We start from the raw sequence: 12,403 nt of genomic DNA on the forward strand, positions 1-12,403 counted from the left end.
TTCAGCGCTTACCCAAATAGTGCACGTACTCTGCATCTGCTGTGTACAAATATCTGATAAACATCTTTCAGATGTCAGTTTTACATATTAATACTAAACGACTATTTGACATCTGACAGGAAACGTCCTAGACGTATTGCAGATGAGCAAATACTCGAGGCTAAATCATAAACATCTTAAAGACATCTTCTAAACGACTATTTGACATCTGACAGGAAACGTCCTAGACGTATTGCAGATGAGCAAATACTCGAGGAAAAAAACAAAAAAAAAAAACACCTGAAAGATGTAAATGCAGACGTAAAATAAACGTCTCGGTGTGCTATCAGGGTATGTGGAGCCTCAGCCACCCACTTTGAGATCTTGGCAGCTCATGAAACTGTTGCTAGGATACAAGAGCGCCATCATCTGTTTAGTCAGTTTAAAAAAAAATTTGAGAAAGGCTTAATTTTATGCATGGATAAATTAACCCAAATAACTACAACCCGCATATAAATATATAATTAATAACAAATTCATACAAAAAATTATTTACAAGTGAACTCCATATGTTTTATTACATGTCTTTATTGTCCAAAGTACCATAAAATGATAACTGTACAACTCGGCGCACTTAAGCAGAACCAGGGCACTAAATATCCAAATTGGGTTGCTGGTTGTAGTTGAAGACACATTAAAAAAATTTACATATTTACATAGAAAGACTTAAAGTGTGTTGATGCTCTTCGCATAGGAAACTTAAAAAAAATTAAAAAAAAACAAGTTCTTAAGAAACTTTCAAACAATGCAAGTCCCTGGTACTGGACACATGGGGTGAGGAGAGCAGACAGTGGATCAGAGATGAGAATGGTCAGAAAGGCACTCTGTGATGTCTATGTACAGGTCATCCATCATTCAGTGAGAGCAACTCGCGTCCAGGCTATTCACAGTAGTTAACTCTTTACATCCCAGTTGACATTTACACCATTATTAAAATGAGTCAAAACAAACATGAGAAATGTTCCATCAAGTACCCATATTGTTCAAGTTGACGACAGCTTAAAACAATTCTAACTGAAGTGGGGAACACACGACAAATCACTGAACAGACATGGACGACAACAGCAACTTAAATCAAACCACACTGGGAATTTAAAAATGTAAAAACTCGGGTTGAGGAGATGGGATGCCAGATCAACAGAGCATTCTGAAATTACAGCACCATGTCTAGCTCGGTCTCTTGCCAGGCCTTTCCTAGCGGTTAGTACGCTTCTCAGTGTTTCATTACAACACGCAGCCTGAAAACTCAATGAAGGAGCTTAATTTTTGTTGCTGAAACAACGCAAATGGATTTTATTCGACTCCTGTGGTAGATTGTCCTCTTTGGTGTTTCATGATCTCAACAAGGCTAAAACTACATTTTTAAAACAATTCATTCTCGCCAGGCACCACATTTAGCCGTGTTAAGCTAAAAGGCTACAATTCTCTGTGTGTTTCTTGCGCTGTAAAATACATTAAGGTAAGTGTAAACATGATCAGTATATTGTCCAATGGCACTAGACAGATGATGGACCCCAGGACGACCAGAACGTCGTGTCCTCTTCCACAAGTCTCACATTCCCCTGCTCCTTAACAGGCATCACAGCACTGCTGCGGATCTCACACCTGCAAAGCCACTCAAACGTCTCGAGATATTTGTTTGATAAAATCGACGCACTCATCCTTTGCCCTAACATCATGATGAGGAATTATGCATGTCACGACATCAACGAAAGACCGCAATGTGAAGGCATCGTCGTATAGGACATCCGCTCGAAGCGGTTCTCCTTTGACATCAATGCATAATGCAGTGAATGTGACGATCCTTCCTTTGACGGATGTCCTGTACGGGATGGGCTCTCCACAGAAGTAATAGGCCACAATGATGTTCTCACAGGGTTGCTTCTTCATGTTCTTATGCCTGCAAATGAACCGAGAGGCACTTGAAAAACAAACCAAACATTTGTTCTACAATAAAGGAACAAAATTAAACTGAGAAGTACAATGTCCTGAAAGGATGTCTGGACCAGAGCCGTATTTCAAAGGCTCTTGTACGTGCTCTGCTGGGCTTGAAGTGGGCATGAGTGCTGGTGGGTGTCAGAGGATTGGTTTACTGTTACCAAGTAAAATGCATTCCAGATGCCTGACAAATGTTCCTCAGAAAAAAACAAAAAACAAAAAAAAACCACTGGCACTGGCATGTGCTGCTTTCATTTCATCCACGCCAAAGCTTTGATGTCACTAAACTGCATATCTGCATAAGAAGCAGGCACTCATCCGTGGCCTCTCATTCTCCTGCAGCTGATCATTGATTAATACGCCGGAACAACACTTCACTGCAACCAAATTTGTAAGAAACTACGTACTAAAACTGGTAAAACTATATTATATTCTTAAAGGAATAGTTCACCTAAAAATGTGTATATGCTGAAAATGTACTCACCCTTAGGCCAGCCAAGATTCTTGTTAATCAGAAGAAATTTGGAGAAATTTAGCATTACATCACGTTCATCAGTCAATCCTCTGCAGTCAATGGGTGCCGTCCGAATAAGAATCCAAAGAGCGGATAAAAATATCACAATAATCCACAAGACTCCAGTCCATCAATTAACAAATTAAGTGAAAAGCTGCGTGTTTGTAAGAAACAAATCCATCATAAAGGCGTTTTAACTTTGAACCATTGCTTCCAGCCAAAACAGGATTCCATAATCCAGAATACTCCATGAAAGTCTATCCCCCTGTTGTCCTTTTATATCATAAAATCACCAACATATTTGTTTAGAACTGTTTTTTAACTGCAAGCGGTGCTTGATCTGTGCATATTTCTCTCCTGATTCAGAGATGACTTTTTTTACTGGAGAAAGCAATATTATGGAGTGAAGACTCATATTTTAGCTGTAACCAACTGTTTTAAGTTAATGCCTTAATGATGGATTTGTTTCTTACAAACAAGCAGCTTTTTTAATTGACGAGATGTTAACTGATGGATTGGAGTCATGTGGATTATTGTGATGTTTTTGACTGGACTTTCATTCTGGTGGCACCCATTCACTGCAGAGGATCCACTGGTGAGCAAGTGATGCAATGATACATTTTTCCAAATCTAGTGAGTAAATTTATATTTTTGGTTGAACTATTCCTTTAACAGTGGAATAGGCTAAACAAGTCTGGATAGCTCTACACAGAAGCGTTAGTGAACTACGTGAAGGCACAGCCCTGACAAACATGTGAGGGTGCATGTATCGGTAGCATGGGATGGTGAAGGGAAGGGCTACGCTCTATGGAGAAGCATGGAGGACATACTCGGCCTCGGAGAGCTCCATGTCAGAGACAGCGGGCACCACACTGAGCATGGGGAACAGAGCGGGCCTGACAGTGGTGCGACCCCTCTGAATCACCTCCATCACATACCTGAGGAACAACTCAGTTAGACACACCGGCTGCGTTCGAAGGCTCACATCGCCTATTATACGCATCCACCTAAGCTAGCCACAATGTGTGCGGGAGCATGTCGACTAGAAAGAAGGGGGGGGGGGGGGGGGACACAGGCTTGCATTGTGCATTATGGGTCATGGAGGGATTTCTGACAAAGATGATAACTTCCAAGATGAAGTAGGTTGTAATGCAAAGTTTGTAAATGCAAAGTGCTTAATTTAATCTTTGCTCATGTTGGTTTCATTCTGACATTTTCAACATTCTCCCCCAAAAATATCAAAATTATGCTCAATTGAGAAATTCAGGTAACTGTGTACAAAGTGCTTTTTTAGTGCATTTTCAAACAGATCTGGCCCCAAGAATAAGTGTCATTGACCAAAAGGCAAATTGCATGAGATTATTGTCATGCAATAACAAATCAAGCCACCATGTACGACATACGCAATATCATCTTGTGGTGGACATGTCTTCTCACCTCTGCTTAGCTTGCAATGTTCCAGACTTCCTCCTCTCTTCCTCAAGCCGCCTGCGCGCCTCTTCCAGCTGGGTAAGTGGGTTTGGGGCTGGGTTGGGGGGCATGGTTGGATCTTGGATGAAGGGATGGGAAGGTTGCACATTGTTGCGGAGCTGAGCGGTAACCCAAGGGTGCACAGCCCCTGGTCGCTCCACCGAGCAGGGCCTCGACACCTCGTGACCCTGAGCCTTCTTGGAGCCAGAGATGCTCCTATGATATAAGCGAGACCAAAATTAGCTATCTATCTATCTGCAATGCAAGTGGTGGTTGAGGAGATTCCCCCCTTCTATGTAAAGCGCTTTGAATGTTATCTATCTGACATAATTCTCAACAAAACTATTTGAATTGCTCAAGGTTAGACACCTTTATTACTATTACTACACAGAGTAAGGGTTCCTACCCATAAGGGCTCCTCTTATAGCGTCCAGCTTCCTTCTCCCCCTCCATCATCCACTGCAGTATCTTCTGGTTCCTCTCCATATCATCAAGGGGCAAGGGCTCTCGCATCTCAAAGTTTCGACCATCATCTCCTTTTCTGACCGGACGCTTTGACAGTGTGCTTCCTTTACTGCTACAATGAGACATGAGAACATAAAAATCACAGAAGCTAATGAGACAAATGGCTTCATTAAATGTCTCCAAGTTACACTGCCATTCAAAAGTTTGGTGTCAGTACAATTCCCTTTTTTGAAAAGAAATACATTTTTATTCCGCAAAGAGTAAAGACGTGTTACAAAATAATTATATTTCAAATAACTGCTGTTCTTTTCAACTTTGTTCATCAATGAAAGTTTCCAAAAAATATTAAGTAGCACAACTGTTTTCAAAATTGATCATAAGAAGAAATGTTTCTTGAGCAGCAAATTAGAATGATTTCTGAAGGATCATGTGACACTTTATTATATCAAAGGGGTCCTATTATGCTTTCACTTTTTCAACTTTAGTTAGTCTGTAATGTTGCTGTTTGAGTATAAAAAAAGATATGCAAAAGTTACAAAGCTCAAAGTCCACTTCAAAAGGAGATTTTATTTAACAGAAATTTTAGCTTTTCAAAAACTACAACGAACGTCTCGTTTGGACTACAACGCATATTTTCCGGGATTTGTGATATCACAAATACTGACGAATGGGACGAGATCTGGTTGAGCTGCACTAGAGAAGGCAACGAGTGTTATCACTATGTCGCAGACACGTTAGCTTTCCCAAGGCAGACGAACTTAAGAGTAGTTACAATCATCCGGGTTTAAATCGCGCTCAAATTGATTTGATTTTGACGCAATATTTACACTGGAGCTCGCAGGCGGCGGCTATGGTAAGGGGCGTGACATTTCCCGACCAGGCGCCGAGTGCTGCCAATCACAACACACACTGGCCCAGCTAACCAATCAGAGCACATTTCGTATTTCAGATGGCGGGCCTTCATTTGATACAGGAACTATTCAAGCCGTTCATGCCAGACTGCGGAGAGAGGTGTTGTAATAATGTAAAATGTGAAAAATAATGTGTTTTTCGAACAACCTAGTATGAGAGCCTGTTCTAGTACACCCCCAAAACAAAATCAAGACTTTGTAAAAGAGCATAATAGGACCCCTTTAAAATACAAAACAGTTATTTTAAATTGTAATGAAATTTCCTAATATTAGTGTTTTTACTTTTTCAAAAATATTAAAAAAAAAATCTTATTGACTCCACACTTTTGAACAGTAGAAAAAAAAAAAAGATAGAGGTGCATACCCATAACCCATTGGGTCCATGGCATTGGGGCCGACACTCATTCCATCTGCAAAGTTGCGTGTCTTGGATCCATAGTGGTGTTGCTCCATGTTCCAGGCGAATCCTCCGTGCGTCCTCGTGGCTTCCACCTCCACCTGTTCTTTGGGTTTCCCCCCATAGTGTGTGTGGTGAATGTGTTTGTGATGGTGCATGTGTGCTGCCTCACCCTTTGGGCCTAGCCGAGCCTGGTGCTTGCCTTGGCCACCAGACAGCGGCATCATCACCCCGGAAATCTTGCCCGCGGGAAGCCCGTCAGGGGAGCGGGACTTCGGAGAGTGGCGGCCTGTGCCCGGAGATTGACAACCGGGGGTTTTCATGACACGCTGCACATGCTCATCCAGGATGCTCTCGGGGTTTTCCTCATGTGCGTCCCGTAGCTGCAGCCCATTGTAGCTCATTTCAGAGTAGCGACCGCCATAATGCTGCACATGGACCGCAGGAGGAACCCTGTGATTGGCCAGGGAGGGAGCGGTTGAGATGTCTGCATCATCACCTTCCTCTTCCTACAGGACACAAGATATTATTGAATAATGACAAGATACTTAAAAAAAAAAAATAAAAAAATTGTTATTTACATTGAACTGCATTTGAAAACATCTTATTCAATAAAGAAAAAACACATTTTCTAATGAGTGACTGAATAAGTAAAATTTGACCGGGGAAGCAAGTCTACTGTAGAAAACAATGGGATGTAGAATCACTGTGCAGTAAAATGTTTAAACCAGCAGAGGTCCTACGTTTATAGGTTTCCAAAGATTCTATTGATATGCCTTTGTTATGGTCACACTGAAAACACATCATGGCCTGAAACAGCCATGAGAAAATTCTCTTGTTGCTCAAAACATGAATTTAATATGAATTTTAATAATGAAAGCCCTTCTCGACAAGCAGACCTTTCTCTAGATTATAAATGATCTGACATGCCTGTTCTCTTAAGATTTTAGATTTTACTTGCTAATTTGTTGTGCCATTCTTTGATTTTGATTTTACTGGCAAAAAACACTTAGTTCTGATGACTAAACTGCATTTTAGTCACATTCTGTATTGTTACTAGCAGACAATGAAAAACCATAGTTTTGTCTATGAAAGCAGTTATGACACAAATCGAATTAAACTGTAACTGCGTTCCCACCATATCTTTATTCTGAATAACATTTAGCATATTATAGATTCAGGTTGTTTCACTCTAGGTTGGGGCATTTGCAGAAGATTTCCCCACAAAAATTAATCATTTTATGTGAATGTTCCACTGTTTCAATCAATACCATTTTTAAGGAACAGTGTCAAGTTATTATATTTAGTTAGTTGTAATGAAGTGTCATTGCTGCTTGCATTATGTTGATGTTGGCTAAACTATGAACAGTGTTTCGTAAACTGCCTTTGTGTATTCTCTTTACTGCTAGCTACTAAAATTATTTTATATGAACAGTTCTCGTGATCAGTCGACATGTCATACGTGTTCCACTTGACCGCTGAATTGCCAGCTCACTATATACACTACCGTTCAAAAGTAAAAAAAAAAAAAAAGAAAAATAAATATATTACTTTTATTCAGCAACGAAGCATTAAATTAATCAAAATTGACACGATAAAGAGAATTGTATTGTTACAAAGATTTATATTTCAAATAAATGTTGTTCTTGTCAACTTTCTATTTATTAAAAAAAAAAAAATATCAAGGTATCCAAATTTCATAAAATATTAGTATTTAATAATAAATAATTAGCAGCACAACTGTTTTCAATATTGAGAAGAATTTATTGAGAAGATTGATAATGTTTCTAAATAGAAAAATTAATTTAAATTGTAATAATATTTCAGAATATTATTTATCAAATAGATGCCACCTTGGTGAGGATGAGACCTCTTCAAAAAAAAAAAAAAAACCTTAAACCCAAAACCTCGTGAACGGTAGTAACAGAGTGTGTGTGTGTGTGTGTGTATATATATATATATAAATTTTATTCTCTGTTAACAATGCAGTCACATTTTTCATTTATTTCCATCCAAATTCCTTTTTCATCAAATGTGCCTTTTAATTTGGTCGTCTTCTCGTTTTATAATAGAGAAAGTCAATAAAGCTGAAACCACAGCAGGTCATTTGTGTGCAATGCTTTGAATCTCTTTCAAATTTTGAGGATTTGGCTCATGCACAATTTTATTTTTACTGAACAGCTGTGCGGGTCAGCGCTCTGGATGATCTTTAACAGATCATGCCAAAAAAAAGAAAAAGAGATGAGGTGGGAGACAACACAAATCCAACCGCAATGCGCAAAGCAGCCAATTTTCATTGCGTCTACTCGACCTATAAAAAACTGAATTCTGTCTGAAAATGACTGAATAACACCTAGAATGGTGATATCAGAGTTTATTCAGACTTGTCAAGGTTCAGTTGCTGGCAAAAACATGTTTAACTGTCAGAGTCCATCCTGCTCAGTGGAGCAAAGAGAGCAAGTGCTGTATATAGAAGATGGTTTCTCAGCTGATAGGTACAGAAAACTTAAAACAAGTTTGCTGAAAGCTGAGGCACCAGTGAGAATATCAATTAGGACACAAATGCCATTCCTCCTTCGGCTCTTAATAACTCAAAGTCACTGTTCTGTGATGGAAGTTACTCTTACAGGAGGCCAAACTACATAAATAATCTTCCTTGAGACTTAACACCTGGCTTTGAGTCGGGAAAAAGATTCCCATTTGCGGTGTGCGCAAGCATTTCTTCACGCCCCGGCTGACTTCAAACAAAGTCATTACACTGAAGCACACTAGCAAGTAGCTCAATCTCAGCAGGCGATTCACCTGACACTGAACAGAAAGACGAAAGAAATGAGCGGAGCCTCCTTGATAAGACAGGAAGTCTTTAGAACACATCCGACTGTCTCGCTCATGAACAGAAGTGGCAGAGACATCAGTGTTTGATAAAAGGGGAAACAAAAAAAAACCTACTATAGCTCAAACTACGGCAGTGACGTGACGATTCAGATGCACTCACCAGTCGAACCCTCTTGAGCCGCTCTTCCAGTTTTTCTTGCGCCTCACGTTCCCTCAGCACCCCCTCCAGCCTGCTGATGAGCTCCGCTGCAAACTTCTCTGGCTCAACGTGAATATCCTTTGGCATCCGGTTTGTGCGCTGATGGGAAGACAATGTGAGTCAATACTCAAGGTCACTATTCACAATTAATGTGATGCGCTTATAAAAAAGAAGCTACAACAACAGCTGCTGATTACACAGGCATGTACAGGGAACAATAATACATGACAGTTTAAAACACAATAGTGAACGCAAAAGAACATTAATACAGGCTAGGCAGAAAAATATTTGACTAGATGAGAATGAATGCAATGCTTCTGTACACAGACTTCAGTAATCAGTTCCAGTCTGAAATAGTGATGCAGTTTTTTTATCGAGAAAAATAAATAAATTGTAAACCCAAATTTTCATTTAACCGAAGCCAAAAATAAAGTTTATTAATAAATTATTTAAATCACATTTGAACACTGAAATAAAAACTTAAACTGCATGTTTTTAGGCAAATTGCATGTTTTTTCTATCCGTTTTTTAATGATGTTTCTAATCTAATTAGTTAAAACATTTAAACAGCAGCTGTAATAAATCGTCAATCACTTGATGTTACTTCGGTCAAAAACAGCTCCACGAAATAAGTTAAACTGTTGGCAACCAGCTGTCACTGTTTACAGCTGTGAGAATTCTAAATATGGCTATAGTTATCCCCATGTCAATCATCATAATGTTGCATGTAACTCCTGTATTCTGTACACACATGAAACGGTAACACAGATCAAGGAATTTACTCCTACATTTCGATGTGGTTGTCAGAGAAAGTAGTTATGAAATATTATCCCTTTGACATGTAAAATCAAACCGGCGCGATTAGAACATTTAATTACGTAATCAAACTGCATCTGCTTTTGAACTATTGTTTCACGTTGCGCTGTTGTTGCTGACTCAGAATGAGGGACTGGCTGAGCAGTTATTATTTGTTATTTGAATGTCTGAAAAGGCTTAAATCAAATGTTTATTTTGTAACAGACATTAAAAATAATCAAATGAACAGATCGCAAGATGTAATTTAGATGTGATCACCCTAAATTAAAAAAAAACTACATTTATATTACATGTTGTAGTACAACAACAACAAGGACATAATGAAATGCACTAATATAGGTAAAGGAGAGAAACTTTTTTTTTTTTAAATACACTATTGTTCAAAAGTTTTTTTTTTTTTTTTTACGTTTCTGAAAGTGTCTTGTGCTCATCAAGGCTCATATATTTGATTAAAAATACTGTAAAAACAGTAATACTGTGAATCATTATTACAATTTTAAAAAATTATCTTCTATTTTAATGTGTTAAAATTAGGGTTGGTTATCAAAAACTGGTTCCAAATTTCCAAGAACCGGGCATTCGATAAGACGCGTGCATTTCAATTCTGCTTAACGATTCCTGCGTTCGCATTTTAATGTGATTAAAAACTATTTAAGTGCAGGAACGGAAAGAACTTGCGCCCTGTTTGCGTGCAGCGCACACGAAGTGCAAGCGCGAGCACAGAGGTCATGGTACGGGTTCACGGTTTGTGTCCGTTCTCGACCCGTTCCGTGTATTTCCACTGTAGAAAAAGTGTTTTCCGGGCCGAAACTGACTTCTTGCATATTTGTCGACCAATATGCACAAAACTACGTCAGTATATCATCATAAACAAATAAAATCTCTCTCTTTATTTATTCCTTCTCTTTCTAGCTTGTACTTATTTGAACAATGTCTAAGAACTTGGTATTACAACCACTTCTTGTGTCTGTTTGCCTCTTTAAGTAGAATCGCTTTATGTATCCCCCAATTGTAAGTCGCTTTGGATAAAAGCGTCTGCTAAATGACTAAATGTAAATGTAAATGTAAATGTAAACGTGCTGCCTGTCATTAATATTAATCAAAGAATAAAAGTAAATCATTCACTGATCTTGACTGAATATATTTAATAACATGAATTGATTAATCTATATTTTATTTATGAAAAGAAAACTATGCAGTGTTTTTAAACTTTTAATTACAGTTTCTGTACCTGAAATTTTGTTCAGTTGTATTTATGATATTGCTAATTGATTTGTTTGTTCCTATCTTATTACTGACTGTTTACTTGTCTTTAACACTTGAATATTTGAAATTTATATTAATCTAGTTGTTTTTGCGGTGTTTTTTTTTTTTTTAAAGCATAGGCAAAAAATTCCTCTTGCAGTTTTCTGTAGGTAGGATTTTTGCTCGCGTTATTCAGCTGCAACAGAACGCTTTCTAAAAAGACAGAATAAATGTCTAAATGTTTAAATCTAAATGTTTGTCTTAATTTTTTTTATATTGGATTTTTTTTTCTTATTGGAATCGAAACTAGGAATCGATAAGAATCAGAATCGATAAAATTAAAACGATGCCCAACCCTAGTTAAAATGCAATTTATTCCTGGATAAACTACACTCATACACACTGTCTCCCTCTAGTGTACCGTCAGTGACAGCACAATGATTCATGATCCTAACAGAACTTTTTGAAAACTCAATCCAACTGAGGGAAAATTAAAAAAACAAACAAAAAAAAAACACTATCCACCTTCACACATTGAGCTTGCAACATGAACCCAAAACTTAAAACGAAGAGCTGAATATCAGATAATCACTCTTTATCTGAGCAGATTAGGTGGCACAGGTGAAAGGTGCATATACATTTTATTATGCTATTTTTTGCTCTCAAGCCACCAGGACTCTAAACAACTTAAGTTCAGGAAATGTATTATTCCAGAAGTCTGGAAGGAGAAAAGAGACGGGGGAGGAGGACAGACACATGAAGAAAAATAGTTGCAGGCAGTGCCTGGACAAGGTCCAATAAAACCTTACAGGAGCCGTTAAAATTTTGATTACAGGGCCAAATCTGATCTAAAGTCGGTTTCAGCTCTCTTTGTTCTGGCCTTCTGTTTACTTAAGATTCATCAGTCTCCTCCGCAGCCCACACGGTTATATGCCCAGTGGAACTGCAGAATCTGTCAAGTCTTGACAAGGCGTTTTGGTTACTAACACTGCCTCCCTGCCGCAGACCACGCTTACAGAATATAAGAAAGCCTTTTAAACTTAACAGAGACCGAACGCACGAATGCAACCAAATGGGGAAAAAAACATCCCAGCGAGAGCGTGTTAAAGCTTTAGAACCATAAAAATAATATGAACAATGTACAAGATAAAACCTGAGCAAAGTGGAGTAATAACAATTAAAAGTCAACAGTTCATCAGAAAATAAAGATTCTTCACTCATACAATGTTCTTTCTTCAGTTAAACAAAAAAGCAGCCATTAGGGAAAATCTGCTTTTTTTTATATACAGTGGGTACGGAAAGTATTCAGACCCCCCTTAAATTTTTCACTCTTTGTTATATTGCAGCCATTTGCTAAAATCATTTAAGTTAATTTTTTTTCCTCATTAATGTACACACAGCACCCCATATTGACAGAAAAACACAGAATTGTTGACATTTTTGCAGATTTATTAAAAAAGAAAAACTGAAATATCACATGGTCCTAAGTATTCAGACCCTTTGCTCAGTATTTAGTAGAAGCACCCTTTTGATCGAATACAGCCATGAGTCTTTTTGGGAAAGACCCAACAAGT

General features: G+C 38.3%; 1 protein-coding gene across 1 annotated transcript in view; it reads right to left on the minus strand.

Annotated features, from left to right (window-relative positions):
- Positions 1–1,535: 1,535 nt before the first annotated feature.
- Positions 1,536–12,403, minus strand: part of axin1 (axin 1) — a 42,019-nt gene continuing 31,151 nt past the window's right edge. Inside the window, exons 5-10 of the mRNA XM_016254919.1 lie at positions 8,730–8,867; positions 5,702–6,243; positions 4,368–4,538; positions 3,929–4,177; positions 1,757–1,939; positions 1,536–1,644 (exon numbers count right to left, since the gene is read on the minus strand). Coding sequence (XP_016110405.1) covers positions 1,536–1,644; positions 1,757–1,939; positions 3,929–4,177; positions 4,368–4,538; positions 5,702–6,243; positions 8,730–8,867 — 1,392 coding nt within the window. The remainder of the gene's footprint in view (positions 1,645–1,756; positions 1,940–3,928; positions 4,178–4,367; positions 4,539–5,701; positions 6,244–8,729; positions 8,868–12,403) is intronic.

The sequence above is a fragment of the Sinocyclocheilus grahami genome, unplaced genomic scaffold, assembly GCF_001515645.1.
Source record: "Sinocyclocheilus grahami isolate Dianchi unplaced genomic scaffold, SAMN03320097.WGS_v1.1 scaffold1294.1, whole genome shotgun sequence".
NCBI lineage: Eukaryota > Metazoa > Chordata > Actinopteri > Cypriniformes > Cyprinidae > Sinocyclocheilus > Sinocyclocheilus grahami.